Source organism: Danio rerio, chromosome 17 (assembly GCF_049306965.1).
Source record: "Danio rerio strain Tuebingen ecotype United States chromosome 17, GRCz12tu, whole genome shotgun sequence".
Classification (NCBI taxonomy): Eukaryota; Metazoa; Chordata; class Actinopteri; order Cypriniformes; family Danionidae; genus Danio; species Danio rerio.
The window spans coordinates 30778253-30804021 of record NC_133192.1 but is presented as its reverse complement, the minus strand read 5'-3'; the positions used below and the strand labels follow the sequence as shown (position 1 = coordinate 30804021).

The following is a 25769-nucleotide window of genomic DNA, read 5'->3' as shown; positions in this document are numbered from 1 at the left end:
CTTAAAGGGACACTCAGTATTTTTCGTGAAATACATACATGTTAGAACGCTTGTAATATCCTACAGAAAGCGGGTCGACCTCTTATGAGTAGGCTTTCGTGATTGGTCCATTTACTTACAGCTAATGTGGTTACTTCAGTCAATGCTGAAGCTGCTTTACAAAACATGAACAACACCAACAATATGTGACGACTTGTTTAACCTAAATTTTATTGAATAAAAAAAAAGTTTAAAGAAAGATTTCAAATATTTTTCCTAGCCAAATAATGTATTTTCTAAACCTGCAATACTCTAAGTTGGGAAAGAGGCATGTTTAATGGGATAGTTCACCCAAAAATGAAAATTCTGTCATGATTTACTCACCCTCAAGCAGTTTCAAATCTTTACTTATTTCTTCTGATGAACACAAAATAAGATATATTGAAGAAAGATGAAAACCTCTATCGCCTTCCAAAGTAGGAAAAACAAATATCATAGAAGTCAGTGGTTACATGTTTATAACACATTCAGAATATCTTCTTTTGTGTTAAACAAAAGAAACTCACAAGGTTTGAAACCACTTTAGGGGAAGTAATTTTTGGTGAACTATCTAATTATCATGCACATCACATCAACTTCCCTTGTAGTTACATTGTTTATTTATTTGGGAAATGAAAATACAAATTTTACAAGCAAAATGTTCTATTTGATTTTGAGATTTAAATATTTTTGTGAATTTTTTGGCCATTTTTAACATTATTTTATTATTATTATTAATGATAATAATAATAATAATAATAATAAAGAGCTTCACAATTTTTCTAGCCTTTCTTGTAAAAAGTACATTTGAAAATTCATGGATAACAACCATAGCTAAAGTGGTATTCAAGTGAACTTTAATATGGTTCACTTTAGGTTCTTCACACCTTTTTATTTGTCTTTTTCAGGAATAAGTTCCAAGATTTAGAATAAAAATTACTTGTAAAATGTTTTCTCTATTTAAAAACAATACAGAAGCGAAAGATGACAAGATGACTTTACTTACATCAGATTGTATGTTTTCTTGCACAGCTGGATGTTGGATCTATGAAAAATAATTGTTAAACAACAGGATTCCGCTTGTTCTTAAAACCTTTTTCAATGAGTTGTTTTCAGTATTTATGATGGCATAGCAGTCAAAATAGAATAAGCTCATGTATGGGACAAATCCCCACCTGTAAGGGGTGGGTCTTCCGAACCACCCAAACCCCCCTAGCTACGGGCCTGCTATCTGTGTGCACTAAGAGCATAACATTTTAGTATGGGTCAATTTACTCATTTACTCACTCAATACATGTCTTTTTGTCAATGGTTTTTGCATATATAGCTGTCACCCATGTCATTTATGCTGCAATAAAATACATTGGAAACACACAAGTATTGACTGAAACATTTATTGCAGAAAATGGTGTTTTTCAGGATTAAGGCATGTCTTTCCTCATTACCCTGTTGTAAGAACACTGCAGTGACAGCATAATTATTTTTTTCCCCTGAATTTGTTTAAACAAGCAAACAAACACAACTTATTGATGTATCAATCATGTTTGTACGGAATAATGAAAGGAACATATTCCTTTATTGTTAAACAAGTTTCATTCATAGCATGTAGGGGTGAATTCTAGTCAATTGGGATACTTTTTCTTGGTCATCTCAATTGCAATTGACCTGAATTCACCATATATATTCCACAACCTAATATCATTATGAATTTATAATTTATATCTCTTGATTTTTTATGCTGTAATCCATATATCTGTCCCATCTTTAGCCTCCTGATTATATGACAGACTTGGAAAGTCTTAGTAATAAATAGCATTATCATCAAAGAAACTTTAAAGCCAGCTAAAGTTTCATTATAGTTATGAAGATGAAGTGAGAGGTGAAGAGCACGTCTATGGTACAAGTGACTTATCAGGGCTGATGCAAATCAGAATATGGCCATCAATGGCTGTAAAATTCAAATTTGGAAGAACTACTTTTAGTACACTATAGTACACACAAATAACCATGCAAATTTTTTAGGGGGGAAGCAAGCTGTCGGATAATAGAAGGAAGAAATACTGAGAATGGAATGCTTTACACTTCTGATGTGAACACACTTTTTAAATAAAAATAATTTTGTCTTATGCTCATTTTAAAAGAAAAATAAAACATTTTTTGTTCATAAAGAACACACACAAATGTTAAAAAAATGAATGCAAACAACTTTTTCTGTGTTTAAGCCACTGGAGTTTGGTCATCCAAAATTGTACTGCATATAAATAAGAAAAATATTGTAAATGTCAAGTGCATGGAGTGTCACTAAACCACAGTAATAGCTTTTCTTTAAATATAAATGTGTGTTGGTAATCTGTACTCATTTGAAATTAGCATAGTCGGAGTAGATATCCACAAAATCTTGCACAACTCTGTAGCAGAAGTCATACTGTTCCTGAAAAGAAAAATGAAAAAACAATATTAGTATTTCCATATTCATTATTGTATTATTCAATATTATCCTTCATTCATTTTCTTTTCGGTTTAGTCCCTTTATTAATCAGGGGTCGCCACAGCAGAATGAACCGCCAACTTATTCAGTATTTGTTTTACATAGCGGATGCCCTTCCAGCTGCAACCCAACACTGGGAAACACCCATACACTCTTGCATTCACACACATACACTACAGCCAATTTAGCTTATTTAATTCACCAGTATCGCATGTCCTGTGGAGGAAACTGGAGCACCCGGAGGAAACCCAAACCAACACGGAGAGAACATGCAAACACCACACAGAAATGCTAACTGACCCAGCTGGGGCTCGAACCAGCGACCTTCTTGCTGTGAGGCTATCATGTGACCCAGGGGCTGATTTAACCAATAAGCAAGTTAGGCGGCCGCTTAGGCCCGAAGAATTTTAAAGGACCCCAAAATAAATACCTAGAGATATAAATTTACCTATAAATTAAATATAACTTTATTTTATTTTTATATTTGGTAAGTGAAGGTATAAAATTTTTCATTTGAACGTAATTATTTCATATGCACAATTGTGTCCTCCGCCTTCAATCATGGACCAGTCCAGCAGTCAAATCAGTAAAGATTTAGTTTTAAAAACGAAATATTTAATTGTTTTTACTTGTGAATTTATTTTAAGAAAACAAATCGTTTCAAAAGTTTGACAAGGTGCTTTACCTATTATTATTATTTTGCATTAAGATAAAATGTAGAAAATAAGATCGAATTATATTTAAAAATGTAAAAATTATAATAAAAAAAATAGCAAAAGGTGAATTTTTGAACTGGCCTATTAAGCCCCATGGCTGAAAATGTTTGAAAAAGTATTAGGGGAATTATTTATTGTGTTTCGCATTCTTACCACAGTTTGGACCATATGTGGTCTCTGAGTCCGTAAACTCTTCACGGTCTGAAAAACATCCAGTAATCCTTCTGCTTTGACCCGCTCTAGGATGTTGCTGAGAGCAATGAAGGTTCCGGTCCGACCAGCCCCAGCACTGATAATAATAATGAATAAATAAACAAATAAAAATAAACAATTTTATGATTTGTTTTACAGTCATTTGCATTCACTTTTACAAACAAACAAACAAAATTTTGAACAACATGTGTTTGGGTGTGTGTGCACCTGCAATGCACCACTATAGGGTTGTTTCCAGATTGCTGCTGTTGTTTCTGCACTGCGGCAATAATGTCAATCATTCCTTTTCCGTCTGACGGGATTCCAATCTCTGGCCAACCATGGAAGTGGAACTGTCTGACCAGACGGGTCTGTTTCTCCTACAAACAGCCCAATTTAGCCTCATTGTAGTCGACATTTTAAACACATCAAAGTTCTTAAGTGAAGCGTATGATGGACCATCAAATTGACTGAACATTTAACTCACTGATGCATATGACAGCAGCATGTCCCGAATACTGAAAGTCTCACAAAGTGTGTCTCTTTTCAGCTCCAGTACATAATCTCCGAACGAAACACTGCCCTCTGCTGGCCAGTAACGCACACACTTCTCCTGGAGGGAAAGTTGTTGAAAATGGTAATGTGCCAGACGTTAAACTGTGAATGTGAAATGTAACTAAATATAAACCGTTAAACGGTACCTGTTCTCTTTCTTTTAGCTCAGTCAGCACGACGATAGAGTGGCACTTCCACTCCCAAACCATACGCCAGAAGTCCTGCACAGTGTGGGCCAAAGGTGCCTGAGTTGCAATAAAGTAATCCTTCTGCCTGTAACCCTACAAAGGTAAAGAATTTGTAAGTTGACATGTTGACTAATAATGGTAATATTAATATTAATAATAATAATTTTTTTATTATTATTATTATTTTTATTAATACACATATTTGTGAAGAATACTTACATCTATGAAAGATGCATTAATGTAGTCTGTGAATTCTTGGCCTCTCTTCATTGATAATATTACCCTGTTGAAGTCATCTAGTAATAAGACAAGATAATGATTAGATTTTGAAAGAATGGATCAAAGAAAGGAAATGAGAGAAAAATGAAAATATGGAAAGTGTCAGAAACCAAAAAAAAAAACAAAAAAAAAACAGACAAGATAAGAAAGGCAGAAAGAATGGGAAAGATAACTAAGGAAAGAGAAATAAAGGAAGACAAAATGAAGAGAGTGCCAGAAAACAAAAGGGAAAGGATCGAACGAATTGAGAAAAAACAACAAGATAAGAAAGAAAGACCAAGAAAGAAAAAACAATAAATGAAGACAAAATGAAAACAGTGACAGAAAAAGAGAAAGGATAGACAGAGAAAAGAAGAAAACAGATGACAAAAAATAGAAAAGTAAGAAAGAAAGAATGAGAAAGAAATCTAAATAAAGCGCAAGAAAAGGAAGAGGAAATGAACAGAGTGCCAGAAAACAAAAGAGAAAGGATAGAAAGAATTGAGAAAAAGACAGAAAGAAAAAAGAGAGAAATAATAAGAAAGAAAGCTAAAGAACAAAACAATAAAGGAAGACAACATGAAGAGTGCCAGAAAACAAAAGAGAAAGGAAAGAAAGAAAGAAAGAAAGAAAGAAAGAAAGAAAGAAAGAAAGAAAGAAAGAAAGAAAGAAAGAAAACTAAAAAGAGAGCAATAAAGGAAGACAACATGAAGAGTGCCAGAAAACAAAAGAGAAAGGAAAGAAAGAAAGAAAGAAAGAAAGAAAGAAAGAAAACTAAAAAGAGAGCAATAAAGGAAGACAAAATGAAGAGAGTGGCAGAAAAAGAGAAAGAAAGGATGAAATAAAAAAGAAGGCAAGAGAAATAGGAAAGAAAGTTAAAAACAAGAAACAAAGAAAAACTGATATAAAAAAATAAAAAAGACAAAGTAAACAAGTAAAAAGACAGCAAGAAAAAATAATGAAATATGGTATGAAAATAAAGAAAAAACAAGATGAAAAGAAGTAAAAAGCAGAAAGAGTAACGTTTACAAATGCTAAATCTGGAAATCTGTATCTTCTCACATGGGATGATCTGCAGAACTCTGTTCTTTCTCATGTTGGCGGGCAGATTTCCGGTTCTCATGTTCTCCTTCATGATGCGAACATTAGTCAGTTTCTGAGGAGGTTCCAAACAAAACAACATGAAAAAAAAAGAAAACAAAGCAGTTCACGTTTGCCACTGTGTGTGTTTGTACTGACTCATGTTTGCCCTTAAGCTGTATAAACTAATGTTTGCCTTACTCTGAACTCTTCCTCCAGGCCCACGCGGTCCATGTTTGTGTGCGTGTTGTGGAGTTTATGAAGGTGACCCTCCAGGGAAGCGATGTCTAACTCAGTGTCCCCAAACAGGTAATGCTCCAAAAGTGCCTGGTAAATGAATGAATACTGCATCTGTGGGCGGGAAAAGGGAATATCAGTGGCTTGTCTTTGCTGAAATGATGAGTCAAATACAACAGTGGGACTGCGGAAAGTCATTTACATCTGTCTGAATGAGCTGACAGCGCTGCTTTCTGATTCTGGACACAAAGCCGAACACGTCCACCCTGCCCTCAGCGTGCATCATATCCATCATGGCGTCAATCACAATGAAGGTACCGGTCCTGCCAACCCCAGCGCTACACAGACAGAAAATAAGCGGTGAGATCAGCCGTGTATAAGTAGGGCATGAAATGTGGGATAATGAGATCATGTACTCAAAACTGCAGGGTCTTTCCATTTGAATGGCTATTTTAGGAAAAATGATTATATATTTTTTTTTTTGTTCAATTAAACATGGCATTTATTTAATATTTATATTGAACTGTGTAGTGCACCTACTGTAGAGAAGTTGCAGTTTGTGTTTCACTGCGGTAAGGGGCTTTTCACACTGTAGCAAATCAGAAAGTCTGTTGTTCTGGCTGAGGTGCTAACAATCCCACATGCGGAGGCTGTTTAACAGCTGAGCCTCAAGACATCTGCGTTGGTGGTTGTTTCTGCATTTACATTTCAAGGCTGTTTGGCTCTGTTTATACATGCCATTAAGATGATTTTGGTCAGTCTGATCAAACGCACTATGCTAAATACAGGTGCAAATGATCTGAAACATTTTAAACTTGTTTAATTTTGAGAGCAGTCACTTTCCTTGTGTGAATTCTCATGTGGTGAATGCATTAGGATCAGCAAAACACACCAGCCTACTGAATTCCTAAGCATTATGGGACTTGTTGGTAAAGTGTGCCGGCCCAGCCTGATTTCAGTCTGATTTTAAAAAGAGGGATGACACCCAACCCCACCCCAAAACCCAACCATTATTGGCGGATAAGCAAATTTTACAAAATTGTACGAACGAGATCAGAGGAATTAATATGAAATAGCCACTAAATTAAAAAATTACAGGCCTCACGGTGGCGCAGTGGGTAGCACGATCGCCTCACAGCAAGAAGGTTCGCTGGTTTGAGCCTCGGCTGGGACAGTTGGCATTTCTGTGTGGAGTTTGTATGTTCTTCCCGTGTTGGCGTGGGTTTCCTCTGCTTGCTCCGGTTTTACCCACCGGTCCAAAGATATGCGGTTCGGGTGAATTGGGTAGGCTAAGTTTTCTGTTGTGTATGGGTGTGAATGGGAGTGTATGGATGTTTCCCAGTGATGGGTTGCAGCTGAAAGGCCATCCGCTGCGTAACAACATGTGCTGGAAAAGTTGGTGGTTCATTCCGCTGTGGCGAGTGGTGACCCCAGATTAATAAAGGGACTAAGCCGAAAAGAAAATGAGTGAATGAATGAATCAAAAAGTTACGAATTGCAGTGAGATCATGTAGCGATATAAATGCCCACTGACTTTCCTCTCCAAAAAAAATAATAATAAAATAGGAAAGCAGCTGAAAGAGGCACAAAATGTTGTTTTAAAAAACCAGCAAACCACATCATGGAAGGATAGTTCACCCAAAAATTCACTTATTTTTTATTATCAGTGGTTCCAAACGTTTATGATATTCTTTTTTTCTGTTGAACAAAAAGAAGATATTTTGAAGAATGTTTAAAACATTGACCCATGAAATGCTATTCAAGTCTATGGTTAAAAGTTAACAGTTTTCAACATTTTTCAAAATAACTTCTTTTGTGTTCAACAGAAAATGATGACAGAATTTTCCTTTTGGGTGAACTACTCCTTTAAAAGCAAGTGTAGACTGGTCCATTATAATAGTAAATAGTCAGTTTTTGCCCAGTTAACAGAACTGAACGATAAATTAATGCACACCTTTCAATAAATCTGATGACTGTAGTTTGTGACATATTGGATGTTGGAGCTGAAATATGTTAGACCCTGTTAACAGCTATATTTAGTGTTGTCCACTTGTGATGGAATTGACAGAAGTTATAATACCAGGTTTAAAGAGCCATACATCTTATATATTCTGTTGGTCAGCAGGTCAAATTCATATAACCTACTAGAACATGAGTAAAATCTACACTACCTTCTTGTCGTCGATCCCAGTTGTAAAAGCAACAAATAATAACCACTTCTAGTTAATCATTTGGAAAAGTGGCAGAAGGTAGATTTGTCCTTCTGTTGAACTGCATCCCAATCATCACAAATGCTGCAGAAGACCTATTCGAACTCGTGTGGACCCAAGATTCTCACAGAATTTAGTCAAGTTTGGGAAAGGAAAAATCATGATTTGTGGTTACATATTGGGTGTTAGCGAGATCTGCAGAGTGGATGGCAACGTTAACAGCCTGAGGTATCAAGACATCTGTGCAGCCAATTACGATACGTTACAATTACACAAACCACAGGAGAAGGTAAATTCATCAGCAGAATAGTGCTCTGTTCAAACTTCAGCCTCCTCATCAAAGTTCCTGAAAGCAAAGAAGGTCAAGGTGCTCCAGGATTGGCCTGCCCAGTCACCAGACATGAACATTATTGAGCATGTCTGGGGTAAGATAAAGAAGGAGGCATCGAAGATGAATCTAAATAATCTTGATGAACTCTGGGAGTCCTGCAAGAACGCCTATGCCTTTCATATAAGCCATTTCTGATACCAAATGATCAACTAGAAGTCAAGTTATTATTTGTTGTTCTTAAAACTTGAATGGGCGACAGGACTTTTGTCAGGTAGTGTAGTGTAGGTAGTGTATGACCGCACCTTTAGATTGTACACTACACATATCCATAAGTTAAGAATAGTCTGCAGTCTTACCTACAGTGCACTATGATTGGTCCAGCATGGGCAGGGTTGACACTCTTGACTTTCTTGAGGAACTTAAGCATGCCAATAGGAGAAAGAGGTACGCCAAAATCAGGCCAGCTGGTGAAATGCAGCTGAGTGACCAGTCTTGGAGGTCTGCAGCCTTCAGCGGCATGCTGGAAAATCCACACCACATATAACACAATTGAATGACTCAACAAGAATATAAGATACTCCAGGCTACTAAATACACATGCTACAAAGTTTCTGTGGGAAAAGACCACTAACATGCTGCACACAGAACTTCCTTATGGTATAGTCCACCAACACAGTGAAGTCTTCCATTGCCACCCTTACACAGCCATAGATCCAGCAGCCCTGCTCAGGCCAGTACTGATAGCACTTCTCCTGAATTCCACACACACAAATCACAGATTTAGATTTTATTCATCATTTATTTAGCCAAATAATATATTTACTAAATTAACTTGTTTCATATTTTATGTCCACCTAATTGTGAACTGCTTACTGTATAATCTACTTTGGCATTGTTTACATCTGCCATTAAATGCAATTTTATTTATTCAATCAAAACTGGACAATGCTAAATGCGTGTCATTTTCTTTTTCGTTTTGCACTGACACAGAAAGTACAGTACAGCACAGCTGATCTGCACCTCAAATAAATCAGTAAAGTGGTTGAAAGTGGAAATAATAGCAGTCATAAAATTCATCATTGTCAACTTGTGATTCAGTCAACCAACATATTAAACTGGGTCTTTATGATATCTTATCTCACCTCTTTTCTCTCTCTTGTGTTGGTCAACATGACTATAGTGGCACATTTATGCTCCCAAACCATCCTCCAGAAATCTCCCACTGTCTCTGGTTTTGGGCCTGAAAATAAGAAAAGATATTGAAATCTAAAAGACAGTTGAAGTCATTCAACAAGGTTAATAATCATATTACAAAATGGTTGTTAATAATATAACAGTTACAATATTACAATAATGGTTGTCCAATTATTAACATATTGACAGATAGTTACATTAGTTAAGATAGACAGTGAAATAGTATTTATTAAGCATTTATTAATCATAATGTTAATTCACAATACTTCTCACTATTTAAAGTTGTATCAGTCAGTACTATTTATTTGGACAACAGCTGACACAAATTAACTTAATATTAATGTATTTTATTAACTAAAATCTAATCGCTCATTGTTTGTATAAATTAGCGAAGGCAGCAAAAAATAAGACAAAATTAGGAATAAAAACATACCTTGAGCTGCAATAAATTTGTTTTTTTCTCTGTAGCCCTATAGGAAAGATAAACAAACAGACTTAATACCAAAGTCTTGTACAAACCAAAATTGTTAAGCCATATGAACAATATTTTCATATACTTTACTTTATCACATCTACAGAAGACAACTCATACAGTACAAAGAAATACTCACATCTATATAAGATGCATTTATGTAATCTGAGCCCATATATCCATCTATGTGTGAGAGCAGCACTCTTGAATGGTCATCTGTGAAGGAAATAATATACGGGTTTGTTTTATTAACTCTATGTCTAGATTCCTCCATGCAGTCAGTAGCCCATTGTGTTGTTAAAAATTAGACCAAGCCTAAAAAACAAAACAAGCTTTTTCACACTTAATAAAAACTTGCTGCCTTAATTTTTTATTTAAATCAAATAAACTTTTCTAGTCATCTCAACTTGCAGCAATCCAACTAAAAATAATCATTTAAATTGAAGTTGGAAATTGAGTTGAAACCTGATTAACTTAATTTAAAGAAGTTAAATCAACATAACATATTTGTTGTCTTAAATTGTTTTGTCATTAAATTGTTTATAGTCCACAGTGTTGGTGAACAGTTAAAGCAGGAGTGTGTGAAGAAGTTATGAAGACCTACACGGTAGAATATTGGGGTATCTGTTCTTTTCTCTGTTTTCTTCTCTGCTTGCCTCCTCAAAGGTCCCACAGCCAAAACCGCATGGCAAAGACTGTAAAAGAGACGCAGTGGAAGAAGAGTGTAAGAAAACAAAACTGTGAGAGTCTGTGATGAAGTCTGTGTGTCCAAGCTCTTACATTAAATTCTTCTCTGAACAGTTTGCCATCATCAGCCATGCGGAGGCGAAACTCTTCCTCCAGGGAGTCCAGCGGGATGGGAAAATAGCGCTTTGATGGAGATGGGGATCTGGGGAGGAGCACCACTGTTTGTTCTGACAGAAAGAGAAGAAGAAGAAAAAAACGTACAGATGCCAAAATTTGTTCTAAAAATACAGGCTTAATACAGTTAGACAAAAGCTTACCTTGATCTTCCAGAAAGCCATTTGGCAGCTTCTTGTCAACTGAGGTGACAAGATCCTTCCTTTGCTCTCTAAACCTGCAGGATTTACAAGTAAGACATTCACTGGTGGATAAAACTAATTTAAAATGTCAAGAAAACATGACAAAGTTCACAATACACACCAAAATCTAAAGGTCTTTCTCATGGGAGATTGTTTGGGTCTCTGATTCCTCAGAGCAGCTGAGAGAGAATGACTCTCCGACACACAATCGCAACTGCTCAAACATTTCACTACATGTGCAGCTGCTGCTGGAGCAACTCCACAGGGTCAGCTCATAAACACACACAGACGCACACACACACACACACTTGAGTATGTTATAAACTCTCTTGACTTGAAAGGCGGTGACAACTACAACTAAGCCATAGGCTAAATCACTCAAAAACTGCAAACAAACTTTTTTTTTTTTTTTATCTTAACCAATTGCATGTTATCTGTTGGACTAACCAATTGCAGACATGGAAAGTGTCCCGAATCCTGTTTAAAATCTGTCATTATTTTTCCATATTGTGGGTCAGCATTTTAAAATTCACTAATGCAAATCATATCTTTTGAAATAGTATTCATTTAAATAAAAGATTTTTATTGTGCCTCTTTTTAATAAACTAATAAAAAAATAAAACAATTGCAATTAAATCAAATTGCTTCGCCTAATAAAAATGTACTCTTCCTTGTGCAGTTTTAAATCTTTATTAGTTTCTTTCTTCTGAACACTAAAGAAGATATTTTAAAGAATGCTGGTTACTGGCACCCATCGATTTCCAGAGAAGGAAAAAAATACTATGGAAGTCAGTGAATACCAGCTATACAAGTTTTTTTCAAAATATTATCTTTTTATTCAACATAAGACAGAAACTTAAATATGTTTTAAACTATTAAAGGATAAATAAATGATGGGAGATTTTTATTTTGGTGAACTATCTCTTTAAGCTTTTGAATGTGCTGCTGGATAGGTGTGAAAATGCAGTGCTGAAATCACTTGCACTTTGGATTTAAATTTAGAAGAACACTGAGGAGAAAAATGTGTTAGTTCTGGAAGCAGAAACAGTGACGGGTGAAGATTTTTGCAGGTACTTCAAAGAACATGTAGAGGAGTCCTAAAGGAAGTGAATCTTTAATAGATATGATAATTAACATTACATTGGAAACCACTGAGTTGATCTTGTAATAGCAATTGGAATTTTGGACAAATCTGCACATTTACATGTATTGTAAATGATGTACTTCAGTTTGAGAGAGACACTAAAATCTACTTGTTTTTCAGCTACTTCATAGCTTTTTTGTTTTTTGTTCACCTTTTTTTTATTCTGTCATCATTTATACCCAGTCTCCAAATGTTGTTGAACCCAAATAAACTGAAAAATGTTGTAAAAACAGCCACTGACGACCATATTTTTTTGTTTCTATTATGGATGTCAATGGCTGCTATTTGCCAGCATTCTTCAGAATATCTTGTTTTGACTTCAACAGAAGAAAGAAAATCATAAAAGTTTAGAACCACTTGAGTGTGAGCAAATGGTGAGGAAATTAGAATTGGTGAACCATCCCTTTCTTTTACTGGCTTTACAGATATATTTTTACCTCAGAATATAGGCAACAAGGAGAAGAAAGATGACGAGCAGCAGAGAGGTGACAAGGCCTGAGGCTAAAACATGTGAGCCCTGAGGCGCTGGAGACTCTGAACATAAAGAAAGACAATGGGACTGAGTCAGGTAAGATAGTCTACAGACTTTATGGAAAGCCTAGAGAGAATCTGGGACTTTTTTTAAAAGAAGAAAGAAACACAAACTTCTGTAGAATGGATTTAAATGCGATAAAACATGTCATAACTTCACTATAATAAAACCTTTTCTGCAACACTTTATACACTTTTTATAATAAGATTGTATTAGTTAGTTACTGCATTAGTTAACATGAATAAACAATGAAAAACACATCTGTTAAGTATTACTTAATCTTTGTTAATGTTAACACTTTGTTAACACTGTTAACATGTAACTTGAAAAATTAAGTAATAAGAACTAGAATATGATGTTGTGGCAGCTAAAAAAAAAAGTTATAAGAGCTAGAAAGCATCTCCAAAAGTCAGGAGAACTAGAAAAATTAAGTCAGGGTGGCTTAATGTTCTAAGATGAGGGTAACTGAAGAAATTAAGTTACAAGAACTAAAAAAATTAAGTTGGGGCAACTAAAAAAATTAAGTTCCGAGAATTAGATAAATTAAGTTATGAGAACAAACAAAAATATGTTGGGGAACTTGAAAAAATAACTTATAAAAACTAGAAAAGTTTAACTGAGGCAACTACAAAAATAAAGTTACGAGAAATAGAAAAAATAAGTTTTAAGAACTCGAACAATTAGATTGTAGTAACTAGAAAAGTAAGTTGGGGTAACTAGACAAATTCATGTGTATGAATCATTTTGAGTGAAAATCTGGAGATTGATAAACATCTGGGGACGTTTTACTGTACCTGTGGTCAGGTTTCCATGAGAAGAACTGTTTGAAATGAGAGCTGCTGAAACTAGAAACAGGACCATCATGGCTACACAAGGAGAGAAAACAACAAAACAAACAAACAAATATTTGAAAATGTTTAATATATGTCTTAAATAATTGACAATTTACTATTCAATCTGACTGTATGAGTTGTATCGTACAGTCAGAAAAGAGACATACTCAAATGTGCAAAAGCTTCATAAGAAATTCTGTTAACCTGTATTAACCTACATCAATCTTCATCTCATCCTATTCAGTCAAAATCTTCCCTCTATGTGAGTGAGTCTAAAATTAACTTCAATTAATGGCCCAGAGAGTAAAAGGCCTCTGGAGATACAAGTCCATCTACTGCACACAACCAGGAGCGATTGAGACACTCTGAAAGTAGGCCAAGACTTTTTGCTTTTTCTTTACCCTAGATATGATCACAGTTTTATATCTACAAATGTACTGTGGGAATGCATCTTACAAGTGAACATTTCTCTAACATATTTATTTAACATGAAATTGGGTGGAGTGGAGTTCAAAAGACAAGACTGAAAATATTTTGTAAAAATGTAAAAGGGTCAAAGATAAAGAATCATACATTAAAACTATGAGTGTGTAATAAAGATATGAAACACTTTACAATATAAGGTTGTTAATGTTTGTTAATATAGCATGAGCAAGCAATGAACAAAACAATTTATTAAAGTATTATTCACATTTGTTAACATCAGATAATGAAAATGCAGTATCACATGTTAACTCACGGTGTGTTAACAAGCATGAATTGGGATTTTAATAAGGCATTAGTAAATGCTGAACTATGATTAATAAATGATAAGCAAATATTGTTCATTCTTAGTTCATGCTATATGTTAATTAACATTATCTAAAGAAACCTTATTGTAAAGTGTGACTATATTTAGGGATCACAGTGCAAAAATATTCATTCAATGTCAATGTAATATTTATATTTTTGCACAACACAAAGTTTTAAATATACACTAGCGGTCACTTTATTAGGTACACTTTACTAGTACCGGGTTGGATCCCCTTTTCCCTTTAGAACTGCTGTAATCCTTCATAGCACAGATTCAACAAGGTACTGGAAGTATTCCTCAGAGATTTTGGTCCATATTGACATGATAGCATCATGCAGTTGTTGCAGATTTGTCAGCTGTACATCCATGATGCGAATCTCCCGTTCGCTCACATCCCAAAGGTGCTCTACTGGATTGAGATCTGGTGACTGTGGAGGCCGTTTGACTACATTGAACTCATTGTCATGTTCAAGAAACCAGTCTGAGATGATTCACACTTTATGACATAGCGCATTACACTGCTAGAAGTAGTCATCGGAAGATGGGTACACTGTGGTCATAAAGGTAAGGACATGGTCAGCAACAATATTCAGGTAGGCTGTGGCGTTGACACAATGCTCAATTGGTACTAATGAGCCCAAAATGTGCCAAGAAAATATCCCCCACACCATTAAACCACCACCACCAGCCTGAACAGTTCATACAAAGCAGGACGGACCCATGCTTTCATGTTGTTGATGCCAAATTCTTACCCTATCACCCGAATGTCGCAGCAGAAATTGAGGATCAGACCAGGCAACAGTTTTCCAATTATCCACTGTCTAATATGGTGAGCCTGTACGAATTGTTGCCTCAGTTTTCTTTTTCTTAGCTGACAGGTGTGGCACCTGGTATGATCTTCTACTGCTGTAGCCCATCTACAGTACCATAAGGTTGGACTTGTTGTGCATTCAGTAATGCTCTTCTGCATACCTTGGTTGTAATGAATAAGTGGCTATTTGAGTTACTATTACCTTTCTATTTGCTGGAACTAATCTGGAAATTCTCCAATGACCTCTGGCATCATCAAGGCATTTGCGCCCAAAGAACTGCCACTCACTGCATATTGTCTCTTTTTTGGACCATTAATTGTAAACACTAGAGACTGTTGTGCATGAAAATCCTAAATGATCAGCAGTTTCTGACATACTCAAGACCAGCCTGTCTGGCACTAACAACCATGCCACATTCAAAGTCACTTAAATCACCTTTCTTCCCCATTCTTACGCTCGGTTTGAACTGCAACAAGTCCTCTTGACCATGCTTACCTAAATGAATTGAGTTGCTGCCAAGTGATAGACTGATTAAAAATTTACGTTAACAATCAGTTTGACAGGTGTACCTAATAAAGTGGCCGGAGAATGTTTTTTTTATGTTGTATTTAATGCTTGTACAGTTTATTTTAAATGCAGCAAGTACCTAAAACAGTAACACTTTAAAATTTGGGACACCGTTAACATTACTTTATGTTTTTACTTACACGAACAAACAATGAACAATACTTGCACAGCATTGACTACTCATAGTTCAACATTTAATAATGCATTATTAAGATCAAACAATGTGCTTGTTAACATTAGTTAATGAACAATGAGTTAATTAGAACTAACTATGAACTGTATTTTCATTAAAGGGCATTAAAAACCATGAATAAATAAAGCAATACATGTATAGTTCATTGTTTGTTCTTGTTAGAAAAGAAATTAACTGCTAACATTAACTATGTGTCCCCCATTATAAAGTGCTATCAATAAAACAACTGTATTATTACATGTCCAACACAGTAAATCTGTCACATACTGTAGTCTGTCTATGCCTGAACCTGTGTGACTTTATCAATGGCTGCACAGAGGGATTTCAGATATTAATCCTTTCAAAAGCTGGAATAAATCTACACGCAACCAAACACGTATCTGTCTGTCCAGATTAGGAAATAAAACAATTCACAAGAGTGTACTCACAAATATGAAATATGTCTCAGCTTCTCAGTCCATGGCTTTCAAGACAGAAAACGTCAATTATTACGAGACTCTTCCAGAAGGTCTCCAGGAGTCATGATATCTGTGAAGGCACTTCTGTCCTTCAATAATGTAAGAATGCAGGTTTTTTCATTGTCCTCTTTGGATGGGCTATCCTTAGATAGCCACTGCCTGCAAAGAACAAGGGACAATGATACATTATGAGAGGGATTTTTTGTGCTTTTTTGGCTTTTTTCTCATGAAATGTTTAGGACATGCACAGAAAGAAGGAGAAATAGCTCCCCTTGTATTGTGCCAGTTGAACTGTCCCACCAAAATCCATTTCAGAAGATCTACTTCTATTGAAAAATGCTATAATGTAGTCAAACCTTATTCTATAGAGCCTATGTGTCTAAGATGCTCTTATTAATGAGCAAAATTACTTGCATCCCAGATTAATGCCTCTTAGTCTGCCATCATTTTTGCAGGTTGTATTTAAGTTTCAATGTGAAGCGCAAGGGGGACTAAAAATTTTGATCAATGCTTTCCCAAACATTTATGGGATTGTGACAATGCTTTTTGACATTGGTTCTTCTTGATATTGTACAAAAGCAGCTTTCATTACTTTTTAATGACACATAAAATTACATTTTATTATACTGTACTGAAATTACATCAGTAACCAGTTAAATAAAATATAATGAATATTTAAGCTGATATAGAGCAAATATTTAACAAAGTATTCTTCTCTACATTTCAATTATCTAGTAAAATAATGAACTTTGAACACATTGGTCAACAAATGTTTTATTGGTGTCATTAGCAATCACAAGAGAGGTGAGATTCTTGTTCATTTTTAATTTTAGTAAATGGCATTTTTACATTTATGGTTAGTTATAGGATGGTTTTAGCATAGGTTGTATACTTTTTTAAAATCAAATTAATCTTTGGTCCCACTTTATAATAAATGAACTTAACTAACTGTACTTACATTCAAAAAGCAAATACAATGTACTTACTGTGTTCATAATGTATTGCAGTGTTATATAGGGTAGGGTTAGGGAAAGGTTTGATGGCATGGGTAGGTTTAGGGATGGGTTAAGGTGTAAGGGAAAGGTCTAGAGGGAAATTATGAGTGAAATGACAGAAATTAAATACATTGTTTTTACATGCAAGTATTTAATCAAGCATAAATACACTTGAAAAACCATGTATTCACACAATAAGTGCATTGTAACAAATTATAATTTTTTGTGTAAGACCACTTTAGTGTAAGACACACATTATAAATCTTTTAGAGACACACATTATAACCATTTAATTTCCAAATTATAATTTCCTTTTATAATTCATTTAAATGTTAATGTAAAAATGATTTACGCTCACATGCAAATTTTTAAGTCTTGATTATTATTATTATTATTATTATTATTATTTAATTGCAATGAAATGTAACAATGCGCTCTGTTCTGTAGCTTTTATTGCTATTTTACACAGTAGCATTAGTTGAGACTTAGACTGATTTTTGTCCTTTAGAAAATTATCATTAGGCACCTATTGTATCCATTCTGGTACTTATTATTATTCTTCCGGCTTCTTCTTCTTCTGATCTGGTCATGAACATTTTTTGCTATTTCCTATTTTTTTGTCAATCCTATTTGAACGAACTCATCCTAGGCCATTTGTCCAATTTTCACCCAAATTGAATCACATGATCCACAGTTGATTAGACGAACACAAACATGATCTGAAGTAAGCTGCAGTGTTTCAGTGCATTGCAAAAAAAAAAAAAAAAGGCTTTTTTGTTTATAACTTCTCAACGGTTTGTCCGTAAATTCATAAAATTGGTCTCTTTACATCTGGCAGAGCATGCAATCAAATGATATTCCCAGGTCAGCCATTTTAGCCATCAGCCAATTTGAATTATGTCAAAAAATGTGTGCGCATTTGCAAATTGTTATGAAAGTAGGTATGTGTCGATATCTGTCTTTGAGTGTCATCGCAGCGCAACCCTTTGGTCAAACGTTATGGTATTTCTAAAAATGCTCATAACTTTGACTAGTTTTGTCGATTGTTATGAAACTTGTCTTGATAGATTCCTTAGGTTGTCCTGAGAATATCGATACCAATTATGCCTTAATTAACTGAACTTCCTGTCCCCCACCTACCCTTAAGTCAGAAACCTACTTTTTGGAACTATGGAAGCATTAATTGGTAATAGAAGCATGTTTTTCCACATTTTGAAAGCTTTAAATATGTGCAAGTAGAAGAAGGGGTCAACCCATAAAAATTTTTAACAACAGGCAGCCCCTGTAAAACTGGGTCAGTTGCTGTTGGTCATCTCAAAGCCCTAAAGCCATCACTTAAAAGCAAATTAAATCTGTAATGTTGTCAATCAAAAGCAAGCGATAGTCATTCAGACTATCTGAAAATGCACATTATTGTGACTTATGACAGTGTACACAGTCATTTATTACACATGCACACTAAATTTGGTTCATATCTGGCCCATCTCATCCAGTAAAGAAATAGTTCACCCAAAAATGACAATTCTGTTTACTCATTCTTGAGTGAACTATCTCTTTAAGTAGACTTTCATTCATTTCTAGATGACCATGTTTTCATTTAATAAAACAAATGTAAATTGACTTTAAGTACAAATTGTGCATATCGTCAAGTCTTTAAGTTGTATAACCATCATTTATTTTTCATGCTCTTTCTCGAGAGCTGACTGTTGATTACATTACTCAACACAGGGGCTTCCACAACTGTGGGAGTCTAAAAGCTGTTGTTAATGTATGACTTAATGGCCTTCATGACAAATTCTCATGAAAAAATCATGCAGACAACACGAAATGAAACACTGAGTCACCAGAAAGATGAAACAACACACTGACACACTGCAAGAAACAAGTAGCATCTCAAGAAGCAAAACCTAATCTGACTGTCAATACGTCGTGACCTTGAGAAACCCATGTTGCTGTGCTCTGCAGATCTTTCATATGGAAATTGAGTGCATGTTGTTAGTGCTTAATAGTTTGAATAAATAACAACGTGAGGCTAATGAATAAAAACGAGACAGGCTGCAACATTAAAACTTCAATTCTGATTCTGCTTTTCTTTATTACCATTTATTAACAATGCTTAAAATGATTTAAAATTTTAAAATAAATATCATATTATAATATTATATATATATATATATATATATATATATATATATATATATATATATATATATATATATATATATATATATATATATATATATATATATATATATATATATATATATATTTTTTTTTTTTTTTTTTTTTTTTTTTTTTTTTTTTTTTACTACTTGTAAATTAATTTTGTATTTTTAACAGACATTTTTGGTTAAATTAATCCTTCATATGCTAAAGGCTAAGCAGATTAACTTTTTAAAAAAATTATATTCTTTGGTAAGTCAATGTCCAGAAACACAAATTTGATGCCTTACTTATTTTTGTACATAAAAATTCTAACACATACAAATTTTTCAGTAAATGCAAAAATGCTGAATAATAACCAACATAATATTAATTATATCATTTTAATAAATTTTCCCTGCAGTCCTCAAAATCAGAAAACAGATTGTGGGATGTTTTTATTTATTTATTTTTTGCCAAAATGGAACCAGGATATTAATAGAAATATTAAGCTTTTAATGGGTTTCAATGTGGACATTTTTGTCCTAAAGGCTGTAAGTGGAACTGTTAATGTAAGTGTAAAAAAAATGTATTGAATGTGCATTGAATTTTTGCCATAATGATCACAAAAACTAAAATCAAAAAAGATAAAAAAAAATTATTTTAGATATAATTAAATCATTTACAAAAAAGAAAGGGAAAATCACATCAAACAGAACCCTTTTCTTTCTCTGATGGATTAAATAGGATCCTTATGTTTCACTGACTAGAACTTTTGAATACAAAACAGGAAGAGATTTTAGCCTTCAAATCCAATAGACTTCCTGTGTTAATGGGGGTCTTTAGATCTACAGCCAGGATGTTGCCTCCTGTTGCTCCCTGTTGTTACAGTACAGTCCATTCAGACTCTCTGCTTTTGAAATAGCATAGTGTTAGATTTTCTTTTACTAAAGAGCCTCTCAGTACACTCAGAACCTTGTCAATTCCAGGATTGTATGCAAACCACAAGCGTGTACATTTTGTGCCTATGCACTAGCACATTTGGAAAACATCCCAAAACTTTTAAAAACAATGCTTTTCACCCATGACATTAACTGAAATATTCACTGACGTGAACACATTAAATGGATTGTAAAGTGCACCTACTGTGCCTTTTAAGATATTGCCATTTATTTATGTGTACTGGCTGCCCCAATCTTAAAGAAAAGCCTTGCAGATTTGCTCCCTGAACATAAAAAATTGTCATAAATGGGTCATGGCATGCTATATCTTTTTATTGTTGACATTGTTGAATTCTGTATAGAATTGATGTTGTCAATAAGCTTACAAATGTTCAGGGTTCTTCCCTGTTGACTAGTTCCTATAACTACCAGGTCGAATAAACTCTAAACCGCATGATAAACAAAATGATTGTCTCTCAAAAAATAAAACCAACTCCAAACTGCCTGAAAATGGTCATCTGTAATTCCAGTCTTCTTCCCAAATTTGCACAATGCAAACCTATAGTCTTCAACAACATCTTTGACCCACAACAGATCCATTTGAGCAGGGCAGAGCAGGTTTTTAGAATGGAGGTGTTTAGAGAAAATAGATCTGTAAACAAACTATTTCAGACACTGGGATAAAAGCTGATCCTGCAGTGTATATTATAAGAATATGAAATCATTTCTTTTATTATTTTGATAGATGTACATTTATTGGAGTAAACCTCCAAAACTAAATTAAGAACATTTAAAATAGACTAATAGGGGCACTTTAATGACTACAGTATTTGTAAAAGGGTCCGAGTATCAATGTGCTCTCTTGAAGCACATAGAGCAGATTGGATGGAGGTGGTCACTGCGCATGGAGAGATGCTGACCAGCACACAGAAGGCTGACTCGGCACAATCACTGACCTCTATGCCAGAATCTGACTGCTAGTGTTTATTTTCAAGTGTAAGAGAGATGTGTTTAACACGGAACAAACGCAAAAGCTCATGCATGCTAAAAAGCCTCTTCACAAACATGAGAGCTTCTACTTCTATTAATTTCTTATGCACATTACCAGCTTACGACTTACAGTCTATAAATTATCCAACTAAAATTCACTTAACCTTCACAAATGTGGTTCACTGCATCAGTAACGAACAACTCCTAAACCGATATAGACCAAAAATCCATAATCTTGGCCGAATCTCTAGAAGCAAAATGATTTGTAACAACTTCACATTACTCCCATCCAATCGAATGTTCTATAATTAGATTAAATCGATGAGGGACCTGAAACATAATCACTTTAGTGGAAAAGGTCAGATGCATTTGTTTCTTCTGAAACATCTACTACCTAAGATTACATTATAGAACGGGAGCTGACCATGAATCAGATTTCAGTAAGTCTTTTAAATCTGCCATTTCATTTATACTGACCTCCTGGCCTTGTCCGCTATGACAGTCTTAAACCTAAGTGTTTACCAACATCTTAAGCTGACAGTTTAGAGTGCTGTGCATAAGTAATTATGAAATTAATCTCCATTTAAGCGCATGTTGCTTTAATCCTGCAGGCTACTGTGCTCTCGCTCTATCTTTCTCTCTCTCTCTTGTAGAAATAAGGTCACATCGCACAATTGTTATACATATTGCATAACCTTCAGAAAAATGCATCTGTGAGATATGCTAATATTATTAAAATCCATTTTTAAACATGTATTCTTAGCGGTAATAGGATTTAAATACAGAATGCTTTCTATGGAAAAGCTTTTGAATCCAGCTTTGGGATGGCAGTGGGTGAAAGATGACTGTATAAATTGTAAATAAGAACTATTGCTTTAGGTTTTACTGTATGAGCAGGTTTGAGCGCAAGAAATGAAATGAAACTTTTATAAGGGCAGCGAAAAGCTTGCCGTTTATTTTATTGTTGACAACAAAGACTATTCTACTAAAACTACTGAAACTAAATAGACATTTACATATTCCAGTGTACTCTTTCATACACAGTACCACGTTAATAATTATTCACGGTACAATTAGCATATTAAAGTTTGATTTCAAGGACATCTTTGTTTGCTTTAGTACAATGGATCACCACATGATGTCTTAAACAAGATGAATATGGGTCTTAATGCAAAACCGTTTGAGAACCAGCTCCTTTAAAGCACCATTTGCTGCTAGAACAATAACTTTACAGTTATCCAATATTAGCTTCCACACCAATGTTGTTTCAGGGGCATAGAATTAGCATAGATGGAGGGGAGGTGTTCCCACTAATATCCACCATTAAAACGTCCCCAGCAATAATTTAATCTGTCAGTTCTCCAAATCTCTCAGACTGGCATGTTAAATTTTGGTTGAAACTATTGTTTAATAAACTACAGCCTGTGCTCCATCTACTTCAATGAATACTGATGTATGAGACACGTTTCATTTGTACTATGGCTAAAATAAATGGAAGTCTTTATTAAACTCTTCATCAATTATAAGCATTTTTTGACATTACATTATTCTTTAATTTAACTTGCTGTCACTGGGGTGGTACCTTTTCAAAAGGTACACATTTGTACTTAAAGGGTCCTTATTGGTACCTCAAAAGCATATATTAGTTTCAAAAGATTTTGAGAGGAACAATTTTGTACTTTTTAAGTACTAGTATGTCCCCCTGAGATATTAATATGGACCTTGTAGGTACAAAGTTGTCCTTTTGAAAAGGTACCACCCCAATGACAGCTCACCTACCTTTATTTCTGAGAGTGTAAAGTGATTTTGCAGCAAATGAAAAAACACATGTTCATAATTTATAGGTTAACACTCTTGTGTTGTTTATGTAAAAAGCACTGCAGTTTATTCACTTCAACACTTTAAATATTTAAGATTGTTAAAACAGAATAAAAATTCATCACCTGGAGAAAAAATCTGTAATTTTGGTTCAAGTGCAATGTAACGGGACGCTGACAACAGAGGTGCGGATCCAAATGCAGGGTTAATTAAAAAAAAGGGACAAACAGACATATACAGGCAATCCAGAGTCTTGGTCACTAAAATAGGTGGATGGTCAAAAGGCAGGCAGCAGACAGGAATAAACAATACAATAATGCAAGGGCAGGCACGTGCACACATAGGGCTCAACCTGTGCAGTGCACATGCCCTTTTTAGTCTTGGATAGAAAGTGCCCTTCCAAAATGATCAAAAGTGCCCCCGCGACACCCCCCTCCCCCCTACCGCTAATCAGAACGCGCGCGACAACAGTATGGACAACATTATGGACAATCAGTCCATAATTATGTTCCAGTTGTGTGTGTAATCAATAAAAACTGCAACAGGTGTGTGCAAGCGATTGCATGATGACTGGATATGTAGTCCAAATAAAAGCAGATTTGTAGTTCTATAGCAATCTGCACGTTTACCAGCGATCTGCAAGGATTAGATTGCTGGTGTTTGTGACAGCCAGTAATACTGTAAAATTTACAAGTGCACTGTAAATTAACAATTACAATTTTATTATAACTGTTATGTATTATTGTTATTATTATTATTAAAACTACAGCACTGTTGTAATTGTTAATTGACAGTGTGATTGTAAAGTTTGCCAGTAATACTGTAAAAAATGCCAGTAATACGTAAATTTTACAGCATTTTACAGCGTTTGTTGATTTCACAGATGTGCTATTACATCAGTGTGCTATTGTTTATTATTTAAAAACTATATATTGGTATCTTTATAATAATTGTCTTTAATGTGAATGTATCCTACTTGATCAGCCTTCCATTCCAAGTGCAAACTAAGACTGAAAAGTTTATTTTACAATCATAAAGATATAATAGACTTATTATATTTGACCAGGTATTTTATCAGAATCAAACTGATTTGATGATATTAGTTTAAATTATTAAGTTTGATATGAACAAACTTTATAGTGTCTCTAAAACAAATTGGGCAAATGGAAGAAGAATGAAGATGAGTATAGCAGCATCACTCTCTGTCTCACCCTCAAGGCAAAATCTATCAGCCTCTTTTTCCATATGTCACATTTACAAAAACAGCCTCATGTCAGCTGCCTCATGCTATATGTTTTATCTTCCAGTAATGTATGAATAGAGGGAGACCATAAATAGAAGTGATGAAAAGGTCAGTCAGCTGTTTTCATGCATATGATGTATTAGTGTAAACAAAGGATGCTGATAGAATAATGTAAAAACACTGGACAGTGTGCAAATATTCCCCCTTAAAAAAGTTGGAAACATTAAAAAGTATATTTAAAGTAAAAACTGAACGTATGTTTTATGATGTTTTATTTTAATTTTAGGACTTCGATATTTTAAGTGGTTTTATTTTTTAGCTTGAACATATTTTTTATTGTATGAGGATGTTAAGATATTCTGCCATGTTATTTTAAAATCAAGATGTTTTAGTGGCATATTTAATCTGTACTCGAGAATTTCTATTTTACTTGAACTCATCACTTGTTTACCCCATGCATGTATACAGCGGCGATTTAAGGGTTAATCTCTGTCTGACTGTACGTGCTGCCTACCTAGACAGCATTTTTGAGCATTATAGGCGTGTGCAACATATAACAGTTTTCTATCTAAGTAGCGTTGCGAGATAGTTTTCAAAAAATGAAATTGGTTTAGAAGCAAAAATTACACAGTTTTTCTAGTTAACAAATCGTGCAATTACTAAATGTACAGTGATTGCCTGCAGTGTAAAACGAACGCAAACCGTGTTTTACGAAACCTCGTGTTTGCATGTTAATTCGAGTATAATGTGCGATGACAGAACAATGTTTTAGACTCTATGTACTGAACTCATTAGCATTACGGACGTGATCGAGGCGGTTTAATAAAACAATTGCTTTTTACCGAGGAGATTGCTATCAAAATGCATGCTTTTGCTCCCTTATTCGGAATCAAAAAAAGCCACGCAAATGATAAAATTATTTAAACCTAAATTTCATTTAGTAATAGCTGCAACATTACCAGTGTGGTGCCCCGGTCCAGGAAAAGCGTTGGTAAAATCCAATGCTGATGGTTATTGAGGATGCTGTGCGGAATGGTGTCTGTGGTCCCTCCTCTACGAGCCGGTGCTGTGTGATGATGATGATGATGATGATGATGCGCCGCCAGTGCGTCACGCTCAAATAGTGGGAAAAACATTCATCCAAATTCGGTTACTGAACACCGCCACTTATTTGGCTTAAAAAGCTTAGTAATATACGATATGAGTATTATAAACCAGAAAAAAATATAATTTTAAGATAGGAAAACGTTTCAGATTTGTAAAAACATTTTTTTTATAACTAGTTGTAAATAGGCTCTTAAAAAGGTGATACTTTTTTACTAAATT

The 25769-nt window shown here is 34.6% G+C and overlaps 1 protein-coding gene across 3 annotated transcripts; it reads right to left on the bottom strand.

Moving 5' to 3' along the window:
• Positions 1–1396: 1396 nt before the first annotated feature.
• ptpreb (protein tyrosine phosphatase receptor type Eb) lies at positions 1397–25484 on the bottom strand. Of its 3 annotated transcripts, NM_001045177.1 has the most exon segments (22): positions 1397–1719; positions 1749–2449; positions 3376–3511; positions 3643–3794; positions 3902–4027; positions 4116–4250; positions 4377–4453; positions 5478–5571; positions 5697–5846; positions 5935–6070; positions 8630–8793; positions 8915–9025; positions 9416–9513; positions 9901–9937; positions 10079–10155; positions 10544–10634; positions 10720–10853; positions 10944–11017; positions 12564–12660; positions 13453–13524; positions 16285–16473; positions 25403–25482. In NM_001045177.1, coding segments are annotated over 19 exon segments (2034 nt in total). In that variant the 5' UTR covers positions 13523–13524; positions 16285–16473; positions 25403–25482; the 3' UTR covers positions 1397–1719; positions 1749–2374.
• Between the last annotated feature and the right edge of the window lie 285 nt (positions 25485–25769).